This window comes from Euleptes europaea, chromosome 6 (assembly GCF_029931775.1).
Source record: "Euleptes europaea isolate rEulEur1 chromosome 6, rEulEur1.hap1, whole genome shotgun sequence".
In the NCBI taxonomy this organism is placed as follows: Eukaryota; Metazoa; Chordata; class Lepidosauria; order Squamata; family Sphaerodactylidae; genus Euleptes; species Euleptes europaea.
Window position 1 is genome coordinate 103,543,311 of NC_079317.1, and position 25,250 is coordinate 103,568,560.

The 25,250-nt window shown below is 46.9% G+C and overlaps 1 protein-coding gene across 1 annotated transcript in view; it reads right to left on the reverse strand.

The window, feature by feature from the left end:
• P2RX3 (purinergic receptor P2X 3) overlaps positions 1–24,522 on the reverse strand; it is a 73,310-nt gene extending 48,788 nt beyond the window's left edge. The window contains exons 1-2 of the mRNA XM_056850822.1: positions 24,389–24,522; positions 229–364 (exon numbers count right to left, since the gene is read on the reverse strand). Coding sequence (XP_056706800.1) covers positions 229–364; positions 24,389–24,522 — 270 coding nt within the window. The remainder of the gene's footprint in view (positions 1–228; positions 365–24,388) is intronic.
• Positions 24,523–25,250: the final 728 nt, after the last annotated feature.

A 25,250-nucleotide genomic window follows, 5' to 3' on the forward strand; every position in this document is an offset into this window, starting at 1 on the left:
AGACCTTCTTCCAAATACATATGTTTGCACATGTGGTGTCAGTTCAACACAACAGACCCAGCATACATTGCTAAGCATAGAGAGATCCTGATTTTGAGGAGCTTCAAGTTATTGTTAGCCATAATATAATGTTTGCATATTAGCAAACAAAGCCAGCAATTCATTATCCAGGCCCATGAGATGTTAATTCCTTCACAAACCCCTCCCTAAGAACTTTATGAGGAGTACCTGTGGAGGTGTGACATAATCAGCTGTGTCCATGATATGGTTGCTGTACTTGCCGAAGCCCTTCACTTTTGTTACCACAGATGACTCAATGGAGGTGTCCCTCATCTGATAGGCCTTCTCATGCAGGAACACCCACCTGGGAAACAGAGACCTATTAGCAACTCTCCTGGGGTTAGGCAGGAGATAATCCTTAGAAAAAACAGGAAGACATATAAAGATAATTCTGGAATACATAAACCAAACTCAGTATTTTATAGCAACTGAGCACAGCTCCAGTCTTAAGCATTTTCAGGTTCCTCATGAGGGCCTAACTAAATTTTATGCCCCTACCCATATCCTTGCAATCAAACATATTTTGCAAGTTCTGTGCTAGGAACTTAATCATAGGCCATTTATGCATGGATGAATTTGCTGCTCCCTCAAAGCTCTTTTTTTAAATCTGCCTTTTAAAACGCTTATTCATGGCACTGAATCAAATGAGAAAGTCCGATGTTGATTGGAGCTGCGAATTATGCAATAGTATGCCAATGCGCAGAACTTTGCTCAGATAGGGCTGGGTTATCTCAGTGGTGTTCCTCCCACAGCCATTTACCCACCTCTTTCCCTGCATGGCGCGGCAGCCACCCTCAAAAAAGCCTGTTTTCCATTTGTGGAGATTTCACTAAGGACTATGTCATCCTTTTTTTTATTTCTCCCCGATAAAATAGCGATACACAGATAAATTGGTACCTCCCTCAAGGGAGGTCTTTCCTTGGATTTGCCGCTCTCCAGATGCACATCTTCCCCACCCGAATTCTCAAAACTGAAAAAGAGGTCTCAGCATTCACGGCAATGGAAAAATATGCATCTACAGAGCGGCAAATTCAAGTCAAAACCTCCCGTGCAGAAGTATCTTGATTCCCAGAGCAAAGTTTTCTTGCCAGCCCTGAAGTGCCTATAAACTTCATTTATGGGGAAAACATATATTCTTTCACATGTATGCATATTCACAAGTTAATATAAGATGCCCTGCTCATATATAAGAGCTTAGCATCAGACACATATATTCTACACACATATGTAAAGGCACTATGCACGATGGGTAAAGTATGAATCTTTGGTTCAGAGATTCACTAGTGTGAGGCCTGGGTCAGCCTGACCCAGAACCATTTCTAGTCAAGTGCTAGTGAGATCATTCTCTATCTCTCTGCTGGTACAGCCAGACTCCCTAACAAGACCTAAACCTTTGATTTAAGAGATCAGAACTGTCAGCCAAGAATGTTAGGTTTCAGTTCTGCTATAGGATCAGATGGCCAAGCTAAGTCAACGCCTTCAGGCCACTCCATAGGATATGTCAATTGTTCTGTATACGAATCTAGTTTGTATTGGCTCTAATATTCTACATAATTGTACTTAGTGCTGTCTGTCTTAATGACTATATAGTCTTAATGACTATAAGACACCCCTTTGTTCGGGGTGGAAAATGTCTCACACTTAGAAAGACATTAGCCACACGCGTTTTGCTTGTTTTATTGGCCAATAAACAAATTGTTTGATCTCTAACCTCTCCTGAATTACTTAATTGACTGCTTTAGAGTAATTTAGGGCACTACAGCCCAAAGCAGAGGATCTGAGAAAAAGAGAAGGAGGAGAAATATATGCTTCATGGAAGGCAAGATAGCGAAATAGCGATATATCGATAAAGGAAATGAAATAATTAAAAAAAACTAACGGCAAGTTGTTTGCATTCACGCCGCACTCTGCATGCGAAAAATGAACAGGGAAATGGCTTCCTCCCTCGACGGCAGGTTCGGAAAGGGGATGGGGTCAGGAAGAGCAGGTAGGTGGTACAAAGGCAGGGGAAGACCTTGGTGGGCGGAGGAAAGGCGGGGACAAGATCATTCGCAGCTTTAATTATTCATGCAACCTAGGGTGGATTCTTCGCAGTCATGGCGGGGCAGTCCCAAAAAGTCGTGTTACAAGTGTTTTCCCAAAATGCGCAGTTTGTGAGCCCTGGCTGCTCAGTGGGGTCTGATTCATCGATTTCCCGTGCAAAACTAAAAAAAAAAACCTGTGGGGTACTTCAGCATGGATAGCACAGCAAATTGCCATGCATAAATGGCCATAGGCACATGTGGACCTGAGCTGGATCAGCACCATGGTGTATGAGGAAAGAGGGATTCAGCCCTTCCCTGAGCTATTTCCCCAACCTGAAATTAGTGCTGCTAACTTCCAGATGGGGCCTAGAGTTCTCCTGGAATTGCAACTGATTTCCAGACTACAGGCACTATTTTATTTAACTATAGTCATTAGATTCTCAAGAGTTACTTGTTTTTCACCCATCCATTCATCATTCTTGCCTAAGTACACATTACATTGCTTCTGCTGCTACAGAATGCTACTGCCTTTTGTCAATGCATAGCTTGCCCTTCCTTCTGTAACGTTAGGCTCTCTAAATCCTTCTATTGCCCAGAAAATAGAAAAGTATATGAAGTGGGGCTGTTTTCACACAGAGGTTTTGCTCTGGTTTACATTCCAAACCAGACTGGTGACTTTTGTACGTGGTCTGTTTTCGTGGATCTGCTGCTCTCTAACGGCACAGTATTTGCAGTCAAATTGTCAGAACACTATGCACAGGGGCTTTTTGCCTTGAAGAAGTTCTAGGAGTACCTTGTGATCAATTATCCATCCCCAGCAAAAATGCAGAGCTGCATGAGTCCCTCTCCCTGAAAACGCTGCTTTGTAATTGGCTGTGGTGTATTTTTTTGAAATGCGTCACCAGCCCGTCAGCCCCACAGCGGGATTCTTTCATTTGATCTTAACTGAGTGGCCATTTTACAGCTAAAGCAGAGAAGGGTCTGGACCATCCACACACCAATTTGTTTCTGCATAACTCAATACAGGGGTCATAAAAATATAAAAACACTCAATGGTCATTTATGGCATTCATCGTTCCATATGTAGTTGCACTTGGAAAAAAGGCTTTCATGCATATAAGAGGATGCATATAAGGGGAGGAGGGCAAATCAGTCCAGACTGTTTCACCCTGCTGAGAACTGAAACTGACCCATGCTCACTGTGAAACTGACCAGCAGCCTCAGCATTATTCTCTCGCTAGTGCACTGGATAATGGCTTCAAGGGGAAGAATTGGATGCGGGGAACAGACACATGGGAGGGAGAAGCGAGAATGGGCATGAGGAGAAAAACCCGAAGTGACAAGTATGCACAGCAGCAACTTTTGATTTGATTTTGATCAAGATAGATTTTAAACTCAGGGTAAAACAATATCCTGAAAATGTGGGGGAAATGCAAGAGGAGAGCAAAGAGACTTCTGAAGGTCAGAAAATACATGCATAATTAAAACAAAGCCCCGAAGTAGAGTGCCACATGTTCACTGAAAGTGCAGGAAGGGAGAGTGGGTGCTACCCCTCTGTGTGATCACCTGATCACTTGCATAGGTGACAGTGTTGAGGAAGTCACCTTGTAAACTCTCCCTACCTATCAGCAGAGATCTTCTGAAAGCATCATTGCTGAACATGGGGAAAGTTGTACGTTCAGCCACATCCGCCATGTGGTTGCACCTATTAGATGAACAGGCAATCTCGTGGAGGCAGGGCCAGCAGGCTGATGCCTGCAGTCCTTCCTCCCGCATTAATTGAACTCACAGTGCTGTCATGTGTACTGGGCTAACGTGTGTTTGTGTGCTGTGTGGATAGAAAGGTGCCCATTTTTTTAAAAAAAGAAAGCTGGGAATTCAGGAGACTGGACAGATTTATCATTATAACTTCCTTCCACAAAATGTTATGCCCCCTCTTTGTGGCAGTTTTAGGAATGTCAATTGCTATTTTTTAAACAAGTCCTTTGGTGGTGGTGGTGGGGAATAGCAGCTGTTTGGGGCTAATGCAAGGAAAGTGTGGGAAAGGCTTCCCCATGGATGCTCCATTACCACTGTGAATGTTTCTGTGTTCATATTGGCCGCAAAAGCTACATGGAGAAACATCATTATTGGAAGCAAGATGATCAGATGCTAAAGAGGCCAGAGCTTTGGGTCACTTCCTACTACCAGCTGACTGACAAGCAAAGCATTGAGCTAATCCTGGGTAGGCACATCACAGCTGTACACCGTCAGTTTGGCCTTAGACAGTCTTCCTTATGCCTCTAAGCTTGGCAACTACTGCCTGTGGCTATGCAGGAAGCAAACAGAAACCAAACAGCACCTCTTCTCAAAAGCCAACAACTAGTCTCGGAGTTCTTCTGCCTCCTCGGTGTAGGAGGTGCTTCAGAAGATCCAGGGAAACATCACCTTCAGATCTGCAAGGTGTGCTCATTCATGAGCACCTGCCTCTCTTAGGAGGATGTTTGGCTTGGAATCTCTCAAGATTTTGTGCCTTGATCTGATCCCCCCCCCAATGGCTGCTATTTTGTGATTGGCCTCATGCCTCAGCAGCCAGCGTGTAGTGGTGCACGTTACCCTTTGCAAAACCGCAAAAGTCCTTATTGGCTCAGTAAGATCTCACTTACTCTGTATCTCACTCACTCAGTATCTCACTCACTCTGAGTCTGGCTGCGACTTCCTTGCCCGTGAGAAGTCCATATGGTAATACCTAAGTTGCAGCCTTCTCGGTGGAAGAACCATTTCATTTTGCACTATAATTGCCTGTGACAGATGAAACCCAGAGCAGTCATCATAAATTAACTAAATCCCAAAGTGGTGTAAATATCTCTGAACTATGATGTTAAATAACTAGGTTTGATCACTTAATTATATTACTCTTAGGAAGCATGCAAAACAAACAAATTCTACCTGGCATAAAATATATTCTTCAAATGATCTTTCTGCCCTCTTAACTTTCCTCCCCAAAGTCTAAATGTTAAATGCAAATGAGATGTTTTTACTATTGGCTACGTCCTTCTCCCAGCCCACTCAGATTGGAAAAGCCAGCCGGAGCTGCAACAGAACTCTGTTGGGGTGGGGGATGGAGGAAATTGGGCAAGGAAAGTGTTTTCTATAGTCCGTTTCAGTATCTCACTCACATGACAATGTACAAACTGAGCATCGACCAACATAAAAAATGCCTTCTTCCACTGTGCTGGCAAAATGTATATGCATTTAAACACACCTTTGCTTTGTGAAGGGGGGTTGAAAACAAGGAGCAGTGGGAAGGTATTATGAGCTCAGCCCACATTCTTGAAACCCCTGCCTATGCTTGTGTTCAGAGACAACCTGCCCTGGAATTCTAAGGGTGTTAGGAGGCAAAAGAATATACTGATTAAATTGGGATGGAAAGGCACTGTACATGTTCTCAAAGGTATGCCCCTCCATATTCTTGGACTACTGAGCCTTGGTACTGAAAACAGATTTGTGGCATATACTCTGCTAAAGCCTTGGTCTAAAATTGTCTAGAACAGGGGAGCAGAATAGGCAAGGACAGCTTGCCTATAAGTGGAAGGGGAGTTGAGAGACCAAAAGGACTCCTTTTGTGTAGTGTTGCCAAGATGGAGGGGAAACAAAGTTGATTTGAATTATTGTATGAAAGGGAACAAATGGAATGGTTTCTTTTGTAAGTTGCTGGTAGGGTTGTCATCCTCCAGGTGGGTCCTGGAGTTCTCCCAGAATTACAACTGATCTCCAGATCAGTTCCCCTGGAAGAAATGGCAGCGTTGGAAGGTAAATTCTATAGAATCCCATACCCACTGAGCTTCCTCCCCTCACCAAACTCTGCCCTCACCAAGCTCTGCCCCCAGACCTCCAGGAATTTTCCAAGCCAGTAGGAATTAGGACTGGGAAATTCTGGAGATTTGGAGATGGAGCCTATGGAGGGTGGGGTTGGGGGAGGGGAGGTACCTCAGTGGGATTTAATGCCATAGAGTCCACCCTCCAAATCAGCCTTTTTCTTCAGAGGAACTGATCTATGTAGTCTGTAGGTCAGTTGTGATTCCAGGAGATCTCCAGTCCCCATCTGGTAGTTAGTAACTCTATCCTAGTCACAGGCCATGGAGGTAGAGTCAGTGACTAGAAAAGTGCTGGGCTTTAACTTGTGTGGGAGGCATGAGGGGCCAATTCCTTCTAGATGGTTACACATGCAGTATCTCATCTGCTTTACTTCTTTAGCCATCTGGAACCACCTGCTTGCATGCAATTTTAGTTCCTACATTCTGCTTGAGTCTGAATTGTGTAGGCCCTCTCTTTGTCTACCCCACTATGCGATCTTGCCCCCTGCTTTCATCTATGAAATGGCTGAATGTATGAATCTGCTTATACCAGCAGCTGAATTCATTGCAGAGGCAGGAACAGATTCAAACTAAAGCAACCCAAGTAGTAGCTCAACAACAGTCCCTGTGCTATACCAAACACATCTAAGACAAGCTAGAGCAGAAACAGAGAAATCTCTGCAAACTCTTGCTATAGACAAAAGTGCTATTCTGTATAACATGCTTCCCCACTGGGCTATCAATCAGGGTCAAAGCTAGCAGCCCAGGCAGAGAGTGCCAAGTTCATTTTCTTTTTCTAATTAAAGCATGGAAATTGTTTCACTTCTTGTTAGGTGCTGCCCTCTTGTGCCCAGATTTCTCTTAGTTTATTGCAGATGACTGTACCATAAAAAAAAAAAAAAAAGACACATCAGTTTATAGCCAAAGGATCTAGCAGCACCGGTTTCACCAAGCATGAGGCTCACATTTGCCAAATACAAAAGTGTCACCTCAATCCTGAACACATTTACTTTGAAGTAAGTCCCACTGATTTCAATTAAGCCTACTCCCAATTATTAGTGTGTGCTTAAGAGTGCAACTTGTCGAGTAAATGTCTGCTGTGAGCTTCAGTGAATCACAGATTATAAAGGACCTTTCTCATCATTAATCTTATTTCCTGAATACCATAGGGTATATGTGTCATCTCCCTGGTTATTCTTAGAATAAGAATAGCCCTCAATCAATCACATCCCTTGGCAAACTGTTTCAACTGCCAATTATCTTTCCTCTTGAATATTTGCACCCAGTTTCCAGTGTCAGAGCTTCATTCCCTCTGCTGGATCTCATTCTGTTTGACTAGATTTAAAAACCCCTGCTGCACTATGAGACGTCACTTACCTGGTTCAGGTAGATGTTCAGAAAGAACGCATGAGCACAGCTGATGCCGACCATTTTGTAGTTGAAGATACTCTTTGAACATCACAAGGGGAGGAAAATCCCTTGTGAAGGATCAGATGCTGCTATTCAAGGATGGAAGCCACTAATGGATCAAATCAAATTATATTTCTCTCCAAATCCACTTGCAACTTGGAAAACGCTAACAAGATTAAGCACTCAAGTTGCAGTGAAGCTGCTGTTTCTCTTGGGTGGTCCAGCTATTTCCTTGATTTAGTCAGTACCAGGAGCAATGGCCTCTTTCTTTGGACCCTTGCAACATTTCTGTTAAGGTATACAATAAATGCATAACCATGGTTGCACGGGATCCAGACGGGGTCCCTCTGAGAAGAGCTCCCATGCCAGCATGTTGCATTTCCCCTGCACCCCAACCATGCCCCTGTGATGAGCAAACCAACAAACCAAAAACGATCCTTCTCCCAGACTGCAGATTCACTGCAAGTGCTGTGTGGGAGGGGCTTGTGGGCATGAAGATCACTAACAGTGGGTGACACAGATCCTTTCTCCCCCACCCCCACTCAACCCATTTTCTAACCTCTCATGTAGTGAATTATTATCTAGGATTTGTTTTACTAGTTTAGAGGCCAAAAGCAGTCTTGTCACACCACCCTGATATCTGGCCATTTACTCTTTTTTTAAGTAAAATTAAATTCAGTAAAATACTACTCCCCTGCAATAGTATCCTGCCATTTCAAGAACCCCTTCTTTCATGATTTTTAAAAAGTATATCTTTATTTGATTTATTTTCTTAAAGAGTTGGAATGCACATCAGCCTAGATGTCCCTGGAAACATAATGAATGGCTATCCCCTCTATGTTCATTATGTGGGTGATGAGAGATTATGCTAGTGGTGTGGGACCAGGGCTAGAATGAGCAAGCATAATGGTCTTTTTATACTCTTACAGTGGCTATAATAATAAAATTCTCTGCTTTCAGTCTTCTAATTTACATTGTTAGCATGTCAGGTTAAGGAACTGTGGGAGAGAGGGTGGTAGCTATACTGACAAAAATAGAAGACATATGAAGCTGACATATTAGACCCTTGGTCCATCAAGGTCAGTATTGTCTTCTCAGACTGGCAGAGGTCCTCCAGTGTCTCAGGCAAAGGTCTTTCACGTCACTTTTTATCTAATCCTTTTAACAGGAAATGATGGGAATTGAATCTGGGATCTTCTGCATACAAGGCAGATGCTCTACCACTGAATCACAGCCCTGATTACGGAAATGAATACGAGTCCTTCTTTCTCTTTGGGATATTAAGCATATGGTCTCAGAGTTTTTACTAGAACCAGGACAGCTTAATGTTTGTCTCTTATTAAAATAAGAGGATGAACTCTTGAGAATTCTTCACAAGCTAGTAGATGAGATTCCATTATCATAACCCAAAGGTTCTTTGGGAAGCTGGACCAGTTCTCCACCCAAGTGACTGCTTGCAATGGCACAGTGCTGATGTACCGCAGGGCCCCAGCTCACTCTTGGTGGTGTGGAGGCAAAAAGCATCACCTCCTGGACTCCCAGCTCTGAGCTGAGCCCCTGTGGCTGGACTGCCAACTCTGGACTGGGAAATTCCTGAAGATTTTGGAAGTGGAGGCTAGAGAGGGCCTTGTATTATACATTAAACTCCTCAGGTCCCCATGTGTCCATCCCAGTCTTGTTGACCAGATGTGTTCTGGAAGTATTGTGTTTGGAACTTAATTTGGATTGGGCCCATGGCACATGGGAAAGTGGGGCTTAAGCCTGCATGTTGTTTTTCTGACCTGAAATGGCCCAGGGAGGCCATCTGCTCTGTACTTACATCAGCGTTGCCAACCTCAAGGAAAGGCCTGGAGATCTCCCAGAATTACAACTTATCTCCAGACTACAGAAATTAATTCCCCTGGAAAAAATGACTGCTTTGGAGGGTGGACTATGCCATTATAGCTCACTGAAGTCACTCCCTTCCCCAAACTCTGCCCACCTCAGGCTCCACCCCCAAATCTCCTGGAATTTCCGAACCCACAGTTGCCAACCCTAACTTACATGTATCCCATCAGTACACACATCAGTATAAACCTTTCCCCATCAGGGTAAATACTGGCTCCTTGGGGCTGTTTCAGGTCAATAAAATGGTTCGGAGGGAGGTTTATGGCCTTTCTATCCATGCGCTGCAGTTAGGGTTGCCAGATCCCCCTGCTCTTCTGGCAGGAGGTTTTTGGGGTGGAGCTGAGGCATGGATTGCATGTGTGCAGCCGCACCGATGTGATCATGTCACTTCCGGATTACACCCAGAAATGCAGCATCGCAAGGGGTCTTTTACCACTCAAACTGGGCCCGTTGCGATGCGGCACATCCGGGTGTAAACACATCACAAGGGGCTGTTTACCACTCAAACCCGGAAGTGCCACATCACAATGGGCCTTTTACCACTCAAACTCCCAGTTTGAGTGGAAAACGGCCCCTTGCAATGCGGCGTTTCTGGGCGTAAACTGAAAGTGACATGGTGCAGCGAACAGGAGCGCATACACATGTTGCCTGCTGACCCTCAGCTGGTTGGTGGGCAGCCAGGTGGATTAGTGGGGGTTTGCCCACCACCACCTGGCACTTGGCAACCCTAGCAGCAGTCCCAATCTGAACTGGGCCCATGTGTACCTGGGAATTAAATTCTGACCATGGAACTACAAGAATATGTCTGGCCAAGAGGACCAATGTGGATATGATGGAAAAATGATGGAGACACAAGGATTTTGTCACATGTGGTTAGGCCCTCAGGGGCTCAACTCAGACCCAGCTGATTGTGGTGTGGAATGGAACTCAGGAGGTGACAATGAGCATACCTTGTTGGGGCTTAGGGTGCTGAGCACTTTTTAAATTTTTCTGTGGCTTACGTTGCCAGTTGAGGATAAGCAAGCCCCCTGGAGCTTTGGGGGACAGCACCACAGCATCACTTCCAGTCGTTTAACTTTAAGTGGCAGCATGTATCACTGTGTAAGGTCCGGGTTCACTTGTTAAATCCCAATCACCAAATGTCCAGACAGAGTAGTCTAAGAAGCTGGTTTATTCAGGAAGCAGGAGGTGAGTAGCAGAAACTTACAGGGAAAGGTACGAGGACTCTAATGGGGGGGAAAGGGCAGGTTGGAACATATACAGAAAACCAAAGGCACAGTTGGATCCCAGGCCAAGCCTGGTTCTCATGGTAGCTTACAGTTATCACGCAAACAGAGAGCGAGCAGACATAACAACCTTCTGAGCTACACAACCTTGGAGGCCAGCTGCACTCCCAGGCCTGGAGCTCACATTCTGCCCTCCCTAGGGCCCCCCACCCTCTCCCGTCCGACGGTGCGGGCTTATCCGGGTACGAGGCATGGAACTGATGCAATAGGCGAGGGGCAGAGACATGACGATGCTTAACCCATTCGTCCTGGGAGGGGCTAAAATGCTTCCAACGGACCAGGTACTCTAGCCCCCCCCCCCATGTATACGGGAATCAAGAATTTTGGACACCTCGCAGTATTCCTCCCCCCCCCCCCCCGCGCGCATTTCAGGAACCTCTGGGGGATCTGTTGGACGCCACTGAGGTGCCGGCACGTACTGTTTCAGTAAACTAACATGAAACACTGGATGGACTCTCTTCAACTTTTTAGGAAGCTGCAATTCCACTGTTACTTCGTTAATGATCCGAGCAATAGGAAAAGGCCCAATGTACTTCTCACTCAATTTTCTAGAAGGTCGCAGGGATCGCAGATTCCTGGTAGAAAGATACACCAGATCACCCACCCTGAAGGTCCAACCAGGAGCCCGATGCTTGTCAGCCTGAGCCTTGTATTGTCTTTTGGCCCGTTCTACGTTTTTAAACAACCAAGGCCATGTAGACTGTAAGGTCTGAATCCAGTCCGATATCTCAGCGCCCCCCTCCTCCCCCGACACATCCACCTGACCGACAGGTCCAAATTCCTTGCCATGGACAATGCGAAAGGGGCTGAAACCTGTAGACTGATGAACAGAATTATTATACGCGTACTCTGCAAAAGGTAACAGGTCAACCCAATCATCCTGGTAGTAATTCACATAACAATGGAGGTAACATTCTAGTACAGCATTAACTCTTTCGGTTTGTCTATCCATTTGAGGGTGGAACACACTTGATAGTCCCTGTTCCACTCCAACCAATTTGAGGAATGCCTTCCAAAATTTGGCTACGAACACCGACCCGCTGTCAGATATTATCTTGCGCGGGAATGAATGATATTTGAAAATATGTGTCACAAACAAATGAGCCAGTCTTTGAGCAGAAGGCATGCCAGCACAAGGGATAAGATGTACCTGTTTGGAAAAAAGATCAGTAACCACCCATAATACTGTTTCCCCCCGACTCAACGGCAAATCAGTCATGAAATCCATGGCAATTACTTCCCATGGTCCCTGAGGCACTTCTAAAGGTTTTAGTAGACTGGTAGGCTTGCTGGTTGGACGTTTTGCGGTAGCGCATATAGGACAGCTGCGGATGAAGGAATCCAAGTCTGAACGCATACCCGCCCACCAGAACTGACGACAGAGCAAATGTAACGTTTTAACAAAACCAAAATGACCAGCAGTTTTCGCTCCATGAACAAGTCCTAAAACTTCCACCTGTAAAGCTTTAGGCACGTACAATTTAGCGTTTTTAACCCACACTTCTCCCCGTCTTTCAAGACCTGAAGGTAGAACTTTGGCATCCATTTCCGCCTGGCATTGGTGGATTAGAGGATCAGGGAAGGAATTGGACAGCCCCTCGGGATGGCGGGTTCTCTTTCTGCTGGGGGCTGGGCTAAAGGGAGGCTGTCAGTATCTTCAAGTATTGGCGGAGAAGCGGGAGAGGTTGCCCCCCCAGTGGGCAAGGAGGAGTCAATCGCTGTCTGGGTCTGCCGAGCATGGGCGCGCGTTTGAACCGCCAAGGTGGGCAGGATGCCCCTTTGCTCTGGAGTAAATAGGGATTCGGTGGGGCGCTCTACCCTAATGGGGTATTGAGGGAGTCGGGAAAGAGCATCAGCTAACAGGTTCTGCCTGCCTGGGATGTGTTTGATCACAAAACGGAATCGGGAAAAGAAGTCCGCCCATCTAACTAGTTTTGCTGTGAATTTGTGAGACCCGGTTAACGCCTCAAGGTTCTTGTGGTCCGTCCAAACCTGGAAGGGAGTTTCAGCGTCTTCAAGGAAATGTCTCCAGACCGTTAATGCATGTTTTACCGCGGCTGCCTCCCTTTCCCAAATAGGCCAATTGAGTTGAGATTGGGAGAATTTCTTTGAAAAATAAGCACAGGGGTGCAATTGGCCATATTCCCCCTCTTGCAAGAGGGCCCCTCCCATAGCAACCTCGGAAGCGTCCACTTGGACAATGAACGGGAGGTCACAATCCGGATGCTTCAGCACCGGCTCGGTTGTGAACAACCGTTTCAAAGTCTCAAAGGCTATCTGACATTCCGGGGTCCAGTCTATTTTAGTGGAAGGTAGGGTAGCAGCAACCCCCTTCCCCTTGGTTTTCAGGAGATCAGTAATGGGAAGCATCACTTGTGCAAAATTGCTGAGGAAACCCTGGTAAAAGTTAGCGAAACCGAGAAATATTTGCACCTGTTTGCGAGTGGCTGGCGGTTCCCAGTTTACCACCACCTGTACCTTGTCAGGATCCATGGTTAATCCATGGTGCAAAATCCTGTAGCCCAGAAATGTTAGTTCTTCTCTATGGAACTCACACTTGGAAACCTTAGCGTAGAGGTGGTTTTCTCTGAGGCATTGCAGAACCTCTTTGACCAAAGTAACATGCTCATCCATGGTTTTGGAGTAGATAAGAATGTCATCTAAGTAAACCACCACCCCCTTAAACAACAAGTCATGGAGGATTTCATTGATCATTTGCATGAACACTCCCGGAGCTCCTTTCAAGCCGAAGGGCATCACAAGATATTCAAACATCCCAAAGCAACTAGAAAAGGCAGTTAATGGCTCATCCCCTTCCCGTATACGGATGCAATAATATGCTTCCACCAGGTCGAGTTTGGTGAAAATGCGCCCCTCTGCATTGAGTTTGCGAAAGTCTATACACAGTCATAAGTCACCTGTCTTTTTGCGCACGAAGAAAGCAGGGGCGCAATGGGGGGCAGTGGAGGGGCGGATAAAGCCCCGTGCCAGATTTTTGTCAATAAAGTCTTTGAGTACAGTCTTTTCCTTGGGATTCATTGGATAAATTTTACTCTTTGTTAGTTGTTCTCCCACCACCACCTCAATAGCACAGTCCGTTTTGCGGTGAGGAGGTAGTACATCGCACTCTTTGACATCAAAAACATCTGTAAAGTCTTTGTATTTGGGGGGTAACTGTGGATCAGTAGTTCCTGCCGTCAAGGCAGGAATGCGGGCGGCCAGTTCTCTTAGATGCCGTTCACATTGCGGCTGGGTGAATTCGAGCGTTTCAGCTGCCCAATCTATAGTGGGACTGTGTCCCCGAAGCCAATTCACTCCCAAGACTACTGCATAGCGAATGCCGGGCACTATGGTGAAGTGAATTTGTTCCCAGTGATCCCCAACTCTCATGGCGACTCTGCCAGTCCGCTGGTCAACCGGCCCCCCTTTAAAGCCACTACCATCCATCTGGGCGAACTGAATGGGTTGGGGTAGGATGGCGGCTTTCACTTTTAGGGCTTTGAAGGTGTCTTCACTGATTAGGGTATGAGCACACCCAGAGTCTACTAAGGCTTTAACCGATAATTGGGGGGGCCCTTATAGTGTTGTAATACCACATCAAGAAACACAGAGTCCTCAACGTCTCTCACCATTAGTGGAGCTGAGGGTGGCGTGGGCGCCTCGGTCTGTGGTGGCGCTCTATTCACTGCAGACCTTGCCCGTTTTTTGCCTGGTCTTGAGTTGGGATGAGGTTTAGTGCTGGCGGCCCCCAGGTCTCATCCTCCTCCGAAGAAGGGGGGGTCACCTTCAGTGGGGACAGAGGTATTTGTAATCCGGGACCCTGATGGGTCGTCATTTGTAATCTGAAGCCCCGATGGGTCAGGAAACGATGTTGATGGTTCTTTACGTGCAACTTCGTCATCCATACGAAGGGCGGGAGGCGGCTTGTACCCGCTTGGCACCGACCTTTTGCGACGGCTATCCCCACTGGTCCGGGGATGACCTTCCGACCGCGAGTCGGGACTAGAACGTGCAGAACGCAAAGGACAAGTTGCAGCGAAGTGGCCCATCTTACCACAAACGAGACATGCTCCCTTCTGAAAACATTTGGCCCGATCCGAAACAGGGGCAGTGGATCTCTGTGGTAGAGGGGCGGCTCGTTCCTGCCATGGGACCGCTTCCTTCGCTCTGCGTCTGGAGAGGGTGAGGGATTGCTGATGGCTTTCCACTTCCTCAGCAAGCAGAATCCACTCTTCGAGGTTAGGTGGATCCCTTTGCATATAAGCCCAGTACAGTACTTTGGGATGCAATCCTTCACGGAAGTATTGCACTCGGGTGGCCTCACTCCAGTCTGTAACTCTGCTGGCTAGATGTTGAAACTTGCCGGCATATTCCTGGACAGACTTGGTGTCTTGGCGCAATTGAAAAATGGCGGCTTTAGCTTTCTCACTCCGAAAGGGATCCTCAAATCGCCTACGTAGCGCCCACATAAAGTCATTTAGGGTTCGTATGGATCTGGCCCGTGAATCGAACTGTTGGATCATCCAATCCGCTGCCTCTCCCTGCAGAAGTGAGGACACGTACTGCACCTGGCTGTCTTCAGTGGGAAACCACTGTCTTTGCTCTCTCATGAAGCTGTCTACCTGGTGCAAGAAGTAGGGTAGAGCTTCTGCGGAGCTGTTAAAAGTTACTCATAGATCCTTTAGAGATGCATGCAGACGAGGCGGTGGGTACTGCCACAGTGGAGGAAATCCTCCTGGCCACCCCAGTGGGCCCAGCGGAGGCGCTTGTGGACCGGGCCCTACTGGTGGTACGCCAGGATGACTCGGTTGGGGTTCCCCCGGGGGGAATCGGTGCTCCCATCGGAGGTATAACTGGCGGCGGTCCCGCTGGTGGCGGCACCACAGGCGGTGGCACCGCTGGTGGGGGAGTCACTTGAGGCTGTTGCTGCCGTCCCAACTCGCGGCACATAACATCCATTCGCTCTTGCATTTGAGCCATTTGTTGCTGTAGTTCCCGGTTCTGGGAGCGTAAACAAGAAACTTCATCTGCTGGTCCCCCTCCGCGTCGGCCCTGAGAAACGCCAAATTGGGTATTCCAATCTTTGGTAGCTTCTCCTCCATACCAACCCTGAGAAACTTCAAAAGGGGCATTCCAGTCCTCTGCATCCTCCCGGTCCGAATCCTCTTCGCCCGGGTATTCGCAAAGGTCTTGTGTCAGGGTGTAATGAACGGTAGCTCGTTGTCGACGAGCTAGGTGTCTTGGAAGAGCCAAAAAGGACCGATCGGAAGAGAGTGAAAACGAAAAGTCCTCCTCTCCCGGTCCCTGCCCTGAACCCAGCCGCCCAGGATCTTTAGCTCGCGCCCCAAGGCTTGTTAATCCAGTGGGAGTTTCTGCTGTGGCTTTGGCTGTTTCGGCTGCCTGCGCATCATTCAGCGCCTTAGTCCGCACCGCTATCAGTTTCGCCATCCGGGCCTCTGCTTTAGCCAACGCTGCTCCTAGTTCCGCCACTTGAGCCGTGGCAGTGTCCCTAAAGAGTTGCTCCAAAAGAGGAGTTAGAAACAACTTCACTTCTTCCAGGTTAGTAAGAAGTGGCATCACTTGTCGCGCCACGTCCCTAGAAGCCGACCCAAAGTCTGATTGTAACAGTTTCTGGACTTGAGCTTCCATAGTCGACTGCGGTGATAGTTCCATAATACGCAACACAATTCTGGCGGCAGCGTTCCTCGCCTCCAACTGGAAACAGTCGCTGCCCCCGGAGCCTTCCGCCATAGTGGCCCTTAAAAAAGGACTGTCTAATAAATCCTCGAGAGCCACGGTCCGTGCAATCAGCTGCATTAGCAGGTATGTCTCCTCCTGGGCTAGCCGGGTCTCCTCCTCCGGCTTATCCCCACCGGTAAAACTGTTCAAACGGCGAAATTGGTTCAAAAGGTAGGTCCTGGTGGTCTTCTTCCATTCCTCCTGCCGTTGCTGGCTGACCACTCTCTGGGCGCTCCCGATCTGATCCTCAGTCTCCTCCCGCAGGAGCTGTCGGAGGATTCCTCGAGCGGTAGGGGCCTTCGGCCGACCCTCCCAGGTTGAGTGGTCGTCCTCTTCCGAAGAGGAGCCAGTGAACCCAGATGCTTTTGCCATGCAAGTTAGGAATGGGATACTAACCACATTCCAAACAAAATCAAAAGAAACGTAAAGAAAAGAAATGAAGGGTGATTAGAGTCCTAAAATAAGGTCCGGGTTCACCTGTTAAATCCCAATCACCAAACGTCCAGACAGAGTAGTCTAAGAAGCTGGTTTATTCAGGAAGCAGGAGGTGAGTAGCAGAAACTTACAGGGAAAGGTACGAGGACTCTAATGGGGGGAAAGGGCAGGTTGGAACATATACAGAAAACCAAAGGCACAGTTGGATCCCAGGCCAAGCCTGGTTCTCATGGTAGCTTACAGTTATCATGCAAACAGAGAGCAAGCAGACATAACAACCTTCTGAGCTACACAACCTTGGAGGCCAGCTGCACTCCCAGGCCTGGAGCTCACGCTGCAACACTCTAGAAATTTCCCCAAACTTGTATGGTATGGGCAGCAGCAGGGGAGCAGATGCAAGGGGTGGGAGGTCTCCCATTATGGCAGGAAACCTGATCCCCCTATTGGGGCTAGATGGACAGAAGATATCTCGTTATCATGGTCACCAGGAGTATGCATGTTTTCACGCTTTGCAGAGCCTGATGAAGAGAGATGTATAGCCTGCAAGTGTGCATCAACAAATGTCCCCCCCCCCCATAAGATATATTGGTGGAAAGTGCCGTGAAGTGGCAACTTGACTTATGGAAATCACATAGGTTTTTCAAGGCAAGAGATGAACAGAGGTGAGTTGCCATTGCCTGCCTCTGTGTCATGAACCTGGTATTCCTTGGAGGTCTCCCATCCAAGTACTAACCAGGGCCAATCTTGCTTAGCTTCCAAGATCTGATGAGATCAGGCTACCTGGGCCATCCAGGTCAGGCATAACATATTTTCCTTATACAATTGATTTTTTTTTGGGGGGGGGGGTATAAAAATATCTACATCTTTTAAAGTTGACTAGTGGGGCTACCAGTGTTTTATTTCATATGGAATGCAACAGAATTCCAAAGTGGTGATATATCACTGAATTACAAACTGCACTTTATTCTTGTGGTCAAGTGGGTGTCCATTCTGTACAATAATTAATCAAATACAGCATAACTTGGGTTTCTGCTGCTAATGCATTTTCTCTTCCAGTAAACAAGGAATGCTCTCCAATTTTTTGGCTCAGAAAGTAGAATGATGTGTATAGCTGAATTTCATTGTGAAAAGGTCCTAGGCCATGCAAAAAAAAAAAAATGGTAAGAAGTGTCAAACAAGGTGGAGGAGAAGGGCTACTAGACTAAAATGTCAAAAACAAGGGAAACAACAACACAGTACAAATCCCCTCAGAACCATTTTATCAATTTAAAAGTTTTTATCAATTTGAAACTGTATGGGCAACAACTCCTCCAGAATCCCATACATCCTGTGGGTCAGCACTATGGTCCCAATCTCTCTAAAGTTAGCCGTGATGCTGAAACTCATGAAACTCATTGTAGCTGAAATAGTATAACTTTCAATGAAATGGGGCTTATTCATCAATAACTTCAGCTGGGTTGGGCTTTTTGGACTCATGGCCCTATCAAATAACTGTGCTGAGAAGAACAAAATATCTATCCCTTCTCTTGGGCACCAGGGAGGGAAAACAGAACTGACAAGCTACTCTCCAGCAAAGACAGTGTAGAAATAATGATAAGGGAAGGGGGTGGGAGAGAGAATGGCTGGCAAGTGGCTATCCATGCTAATGGAGCTCTGGTTAACAATACCAAAGCAAAGGGAGGACTCAGTCCAAGCACTCAAGCAGAGCTGGGGGAGGGTAGTGAGGGTGATGCCAGGGCACCAGCCATTTCCTGCCATCATCCCCTCCATCCATATTCCTCTGGAACGGAGCCCAGGAAGCAACTCTGTGCCAGCCAGGTCCAGCAAACAAACTCACACAGTTCCAGCACTGTTGCTGTTCTCACACACTCTCCACTCCGCATTCCCAGTCCCCACGATACTGTGAACCTCATTCTTAGATACAGAGTTACTTATTATATCAGAGCTACTATAACATCCCCTCCTCACAACACAAAATACTGTGAGTACTTAGCATTGCCCCATATACTCTGAGGGGAAAGTGTCACTTAACTCAATAAGCCTGTCTGATAATATTTATGCAATCAGATTGTCTAATCTCTCTAGTCTTAAACCTTATTATCCCATTTTACAGATGGGAAACTGAGGCTTGGAAAGGGTGACCTGGCAGGAGCCATGCAGACAATCCATGGTAGAGGTCAAACCTGAACCTGGAACCATCTTTGTAGTCACTGGACTACACTGTTAGAACTTGGGTGCTTTCCCCCAGCAAGCAAAATGTAACAAACATTGAGTTTCTTGGCAAAAACGGCCATTATAATGAATTAGAGTTGCCAACCTCCAGGTGGTGGCTGGAGATCTCCCACTATTACAACTGATCTCCAGCCAATTGAGATCAGTTCACATGGAGAAAATGGCTGCTTTGGCAATTGGACTCTATGGCATTGAAGTCCCTCTCCTCTCCAAACCTCGCCCTCCTCATGCGCCATCCCCCAAATCTCCAGGTATTTCCCATCCTGGAGCTGGCAACCCTAATGATGAATACATTTATTCCCCTTCTCCAAGGTTTTGTTTTCTACAATTATAACACTGTTCCAAGTCCCACATAATATCCACTGGACCATACAGTTGCACTATTCTACACCAGGTTAGGGGGAAAGAGAACACTTAGATGCCTCCTTATCAATGGGGGCACAGGTCACAGCCATGGGCCAGATGGCATTCTACCACCTCCACCGGGTCCGGCAGTTGGTGCCTTACTTCTCCCGCCCTGACTTAGCCACAGTGATCCATGCGACGGCACCTCCAGGCTAGACTACTGCAACTCGCCCTATGTAGGGCTGCCCCTGAGACTGACTCGAAGACTAGCTGGTACAGAATGCTGCGGCGGGACTTCTTACTGGTACCTTGCCGCGGGCATATATTACGCCAGTGCTCTGTCAACTGCACTGGCTCCAACTGGAATATCGGGTCAGGTTCAAGGTGCTGGTTATGACCTTTAAAGCCTTACACGGTCTGGGACCGTCGTATCTACAGGACCGCCTCTCCTGGTATGTTCCCCAGAGAAGCTTACGTTCATGTAATAACAACTTGCTGGGATTCCCTGGCCCAAGGAGTATCTGGCTGGCCTCGACCAGGGCCAGGGCTTTTTCGGCCCTGGCCCCTGCCTGGTGGAATAGCCTCCCTAGTGAGATCAGGGCCCTGCGGGACCTTCAGGAGTTCCACAGGGCCTGCAAGACGGAGCTATTCTGCTGGACTTATGGTTGAGGCCAGCGACAGTTCTCATTATAATTACTGGCCTCCCTAGTCCTTTCCCCCCCTTTCCCTGCTGCTGAGCACCATCCCTTCTATACTACCGTAGGGTGTGGTTAGATTAATTTTATTACCTGCAAATTTCTGTCTCTGAAGTTTTGGTGCCATTGAGGGGCATTATTGGGCTATTTTAAATTGTATTTTAAACTATTTTAATGGGTTATTGTTTTATTGTGTTTCAGACTGTGTATGCCACAGAGGCAACCAAGCCCCCCCCCAGCAGAACAGCCCCCCCCCGAACCAGAAGACGCAAATTACAAACGAAGAAGAAGAACGGGCCAGACAGAGACTCACTGACATGGGATGTACTAAAACGAATGACAGGCTAGCCCATTATAAACAACAGGAGGGGCTGCACAGCCCATTGGAAACAATAGGAGCCAGCCAGAGAGAGAGACTGTTACCCCACAGTTAGCTCCAGACGAAGTTGGCAACCGGTGAAAACAGCAGAAAGCACAGTCCCACACAAAGGCAATCGAGCCCACCCCCCAGCAGAACAGGTAAACCCCCCCCTTTGGCTCCCCCCCCTCTCTCTCTCTCTCTCACACACACACACAGAATCTCTCCCCCCCACACATACATACACACAGGAAAAAAGTTATAGGGAGAAGCCCCAAAATGGGTCTTACTGTGGATGTCTTCTTCTCTTCCATCAGGAGCAGGGACTGGGAGTCAGGACTCAGGAGTACTCCAATATGATTCTAGCAGACTCACACACACAGAGTCAGACTCTCTCTGGCCATTTATGCACTGGAGGTTTTGCCTTGGATTTGCCGCTCTCTAGATGCCCATTAAGGATCGCCTGCTCCCAGTCATTCCAATGGGTGGATGGGGGGGAACCGCATAACTCGGGGGCTTCACAAAACTTGGGGGTTCTTGCAAGTAGGGTCCCTCCAAGCTACCCTGAAGGTTTGGGACCTCTACCTCCAAAAATGCCCCCCGGAGGCGTAGAAAGCAGCGAATGTGTTTTTAATGGCTTTATTCCAATTGGAGGGGGACCGCATAACTCGGGGGCCCCTGACCCAATATTTACAAAACTTGGGAGTTCTTGCAAGAAGGGTCCCTCCAAGCTACCCCAAAGGTTTGGGACCTCTACCTCCAAAAATGCCTCCCCCTGGAGCCGCGGAAAGCCGCAAATATGTTTTTAATGGCTTTATTCCAATTGGGGGGTACCGTATAACTCGGGGGCCCCTGACCCAATTTTTACAAAACTTGGGGGTTCTTGAAAGTAGGGTCCCTCCAAGCTACCCTGAAGGTTTGGGACCTCTACCTCCAAAAATGCCCCCCCTCGGAGCCGTGGAAAGCAGTGAATGTGTTTTTAATGGCTTTATTGAAATTGGAGGGGGACCGCATAACCTGGGAGGCCCTGACCCAATCTTTACAAAACTTGGGGGTTCTTTCAAGAAAGGTCCCTCCAAGCTACCCTGAAGGTTTGGGACCTCTACCTCAAAAAATGCCCCCCCTGGAGCCGTGGAAAGCAGCGAGTGTATTTTTTTAATTATTTTTATTATTTTCCTCAATTCAACAAAAATAAACATATCTCAACAATATATTCAGTTGTAACTACTTGTAACAAAAAAAGCTGAATATGTTATCTATAGTATTCAATGCTATCTGCTATATATGACTTCCCCGCATCTTCTTCAGTGGTTTTTAATGTGTTTTTAATGCCTTTATTCCAATTGGGGGGGACCGCATAACTTGGGGGGCCCTGACCCAATCTTTACAAAACATGGGGGTTCTTGCAAGTAGGGTCCCTCCAAGCTACCCAGAAGGTTTGGGACCTCTATCTCCAAAAATGCCCCCCCTGGAGCCATGGAAAGCCGTGAATGTATTTTTAATGCCTTTATCCCAATTGGGGGGGGCCACATAACTCGGGACCCCATGACCCAATCTTTACAAAACTTGGGGGTTCTTGCAAGAAGGGTCCCCTCAAGCTACACTGAAAGTTTGGGACCTCTACCTCCAAAAATGCCCCCGGAGCCGTGGAAAGCCGCGAATGTGCACACGCACCCCCCCCCCACGCACTGGGATCTCTCTCACACAAACAGACACTCCCAGTCTCTCTTTCTCTCCCCGGGCTGCGCAGCAGCTGGGGTCACGCACTCATCCACGACTGATTGGCCAGAAGAAGACCCAGCTTGGCCACGGGAGAATGGTGCTTTGGGGGCGCCGAACTTGTACGAATTTATCCAGCGTCCGCCCGAACTCACCGAGTTCGGTTTGTTGTTTTCCTGCCTTTTTTTACATCGGTTCTATCCGAAGTAGAAACCACCGAATCAGGGAAAATTCAGCTGTTTTTCTTGTCGGATGGAACCGAATCGACAGCCCTACAAACACCACCCCTCAGTTGAGCTAGCTGATACCTGGGCAACTTGCTCACAATCTACTTATGTGCCTTATAATAGTGCACTGTCCCATCCAGTAATCACTAAATGGCTTTCCCTCATTCTGAAGAAAAGTTTCTCTCACCTGCTGTAACCCTGAAGTCACTTTATCGAGAGCAGTCCTACAGATATCAACTGGCTGCTTTACAACAGGGGCTTGGTGATCAAATCCTGCCAGAGCTGCCTTTGAGCGGTCATCACTTTCCTCACTAGGGTTGCCAGGTCCCTCTTCGCAACCAACGGGAGATTTTGGGGGCGGAGCCTAAAGAGGGCAGAGTTTGGGGAAGGGAGGGACTTCAATGCCATAGAGTTCAATTGCCAAAGCGGCCATTTTTCTCCAGGTGATCTGATCTCTATCGCCTGGAGATCAGTTGAATTAGCAGGAGATCCTGCTACCTGGCAATTCAAAAATAACCTCGTGCTGAGTAATGGTAGTTAAAGATAAGAGACAGCACTGATAGCTAATTGGTGATAATTCAAAATAACAAGCAAAATAAAACATTGCAGAACAAAGGTATGGTGTCAATAGAAAGTCCCGAGAAAATATACAAAGTGAAGTTCAAAGTTCTGAGAATTAATAGGACACAAGATAAACTTCCAGACGCTTCGGGTGAACACGTTTGCCTGAGCTTGAGGGTGATAAGAAAGAGCCCAGTCTCCTGGAAAACCTTGGAAAATTTTCAGAAGCCCGTAGGAGAATATTTCCATCTACTAGGACTCTCTGCTGACCTGAAAGTAACAATTCTTCAACAAAGAGAAACTTCAGCAGGAAATTGCTGAATTAGAATTTATTAATAGGCTTAATTGTATTGGCCACAGCTTAGAGGCAACACTTTTCTCAGCCACTAAAGATGTTAAATGGCTCAACTTAACGCATGCCACCTACTTATCACCAATTACAGAAGTTGTGAATAGTCTTTATGTTTATCTTTCACTTTTCACTTTCACGTTTTTAATAGAAATTTTGCAGATCGTACCTCTTGTACTTCATGACCTGTTCACAATTTTTCCCTCCCTGTGTGTATGTAGTTCTGATAACTGAGGTTTCACTTCATGCATCTGATGAACTCTAGCCACAATCTTTAAGGTGCCACAAGACTATTTTTGCTGTCACAGGACTGACAGTTCTCCTTTGTCTACGAAAGAGCTCTCTCCTAGGCTACGAAAGAGATCTCTCCTAGGCTAACTGTGAGCAGAAGCCCAAGTGTTGAATCTATACCCTACAGAAGTTTTGTTGTTACAGCATTAAACTTAACTCTCCTGCCTTTCCACAGAGCCCCCCACCCCAATACAGCTGACCTGTGAGAGGAGGGAAGTGCTTTCTATTTGTTTCTTAAAAACAGCAGCAACAGGAAACCTGACCTGCAGCTCCATAAGATACTAAATCCCCACCTGCACCATGTAGCTACAGGATCCTTTTTTAGAGCTTGCAACCATTAATACTGGAATCGTTACAGAGACCATTTCCAGTGTAAACACCCACATCTCTCTAAACCAGCTAGGCAAAACCTCTGAACAGATATTCTCAGAGTCATTCACTCCCGCATGGCTTCCCACTCCTTTCAGTAATAAAGCAGATTCGTAAGACAATCAGGCTATACTTGGCCATTCTTTCCCATCACCTGCATTCATCTCATCCTACCTCCTCTATCAACAGCTTTGCTCAAGAAGTTATCATGTCTCACCTCAGAAACTTTAAATCATTTTTCTTTTAAAAACATTTATTATTTCTATGACACCTTCAGTATTCAAAGCATAATCTTCACAACAGCCCTGTCAAGAAATCAGTATTATTACCCACGCACCCACCCCACACACACAATTGAATATCAGGGGAGGAGAAAGGCAGGCTAAAGAGCCACCTAGTGCATTTGTGGCAAAGATGAGATTTGAACCAGGGCTTTTCTGGATCACAACTCATTCACTTAGCCTCTACTATACAACAAGGTGACTTGTGGGATTTAAACCCTTACCTGGTCTTCCTGTCCCCCCAAGATGGGATATACTTCCCCCATTCACCTGCCTTCCCTCACCCAATGAAGTAGGAAATGATGAGCAACTGGACAGCCCGGTTGATCACACCGATGGTCCAGCTTTTTACCACCACTGATTTGGTGGTTTCGTAGGTGAAGAAGTCTGCCACGCAGTTCATGCTGGAGGAAAGCATGGGCATAGAGGAACAAATCCAAGATGCTCTGCAGTTCAGATGAGAATTTCAAGGGGTTGTGGTCACGCTAGGAACAGACACAGCAGTGTAATCTGTGCCAACACACAATTCAGAAGCTGCCCCTTTAAGTTATCTTGCAGGTGCCTTTTTGTGCTCTTCTCTGCTGCTACTCTGAGCAATCTTGAACTGTGGGGACCCCTTTAATAAGATCTCTCCCCCACCCCCACTCTAAACTATGGTGATGCCATCAGGGGAAGGTGGGGCTTTGCAGCTCATCAATTACAAATTGAATTCCAGCAAGTATGTTGATGGAAGAGATCTAAGCATTAAATAATGAATCTACAATTGCTGCATTTTCTCTGAGTGATGATTCTGCCTTACAGATGCTGCTTCCTCAGTGTTGGTCCTTTACATTATCAGAAATGTGGGGGGGATCAGAAAGGAGGGAAGAAGGCTGAATTTTCTCTGGAGGCAAAATTGAAAGCAGGAAGTAATCATGGCATGATGACCCAAACACCTCCCTAATAACCTCAAATTAGTAATAATGCAAGCCAGAGTACAATGAAGGCTCCCTTTGGACCATCTGTCTCTAGGCATGCAATGCAAATTCAACCACATAAGTATGTGCAACTTTTTGAGCTAGATAAGGGGCATTTCTCCAAGCAGCAGTGTGCAAGAGTACAAAGTATACATCACCCACCATATTTCAGGGCAAAATCTGGCAGAAC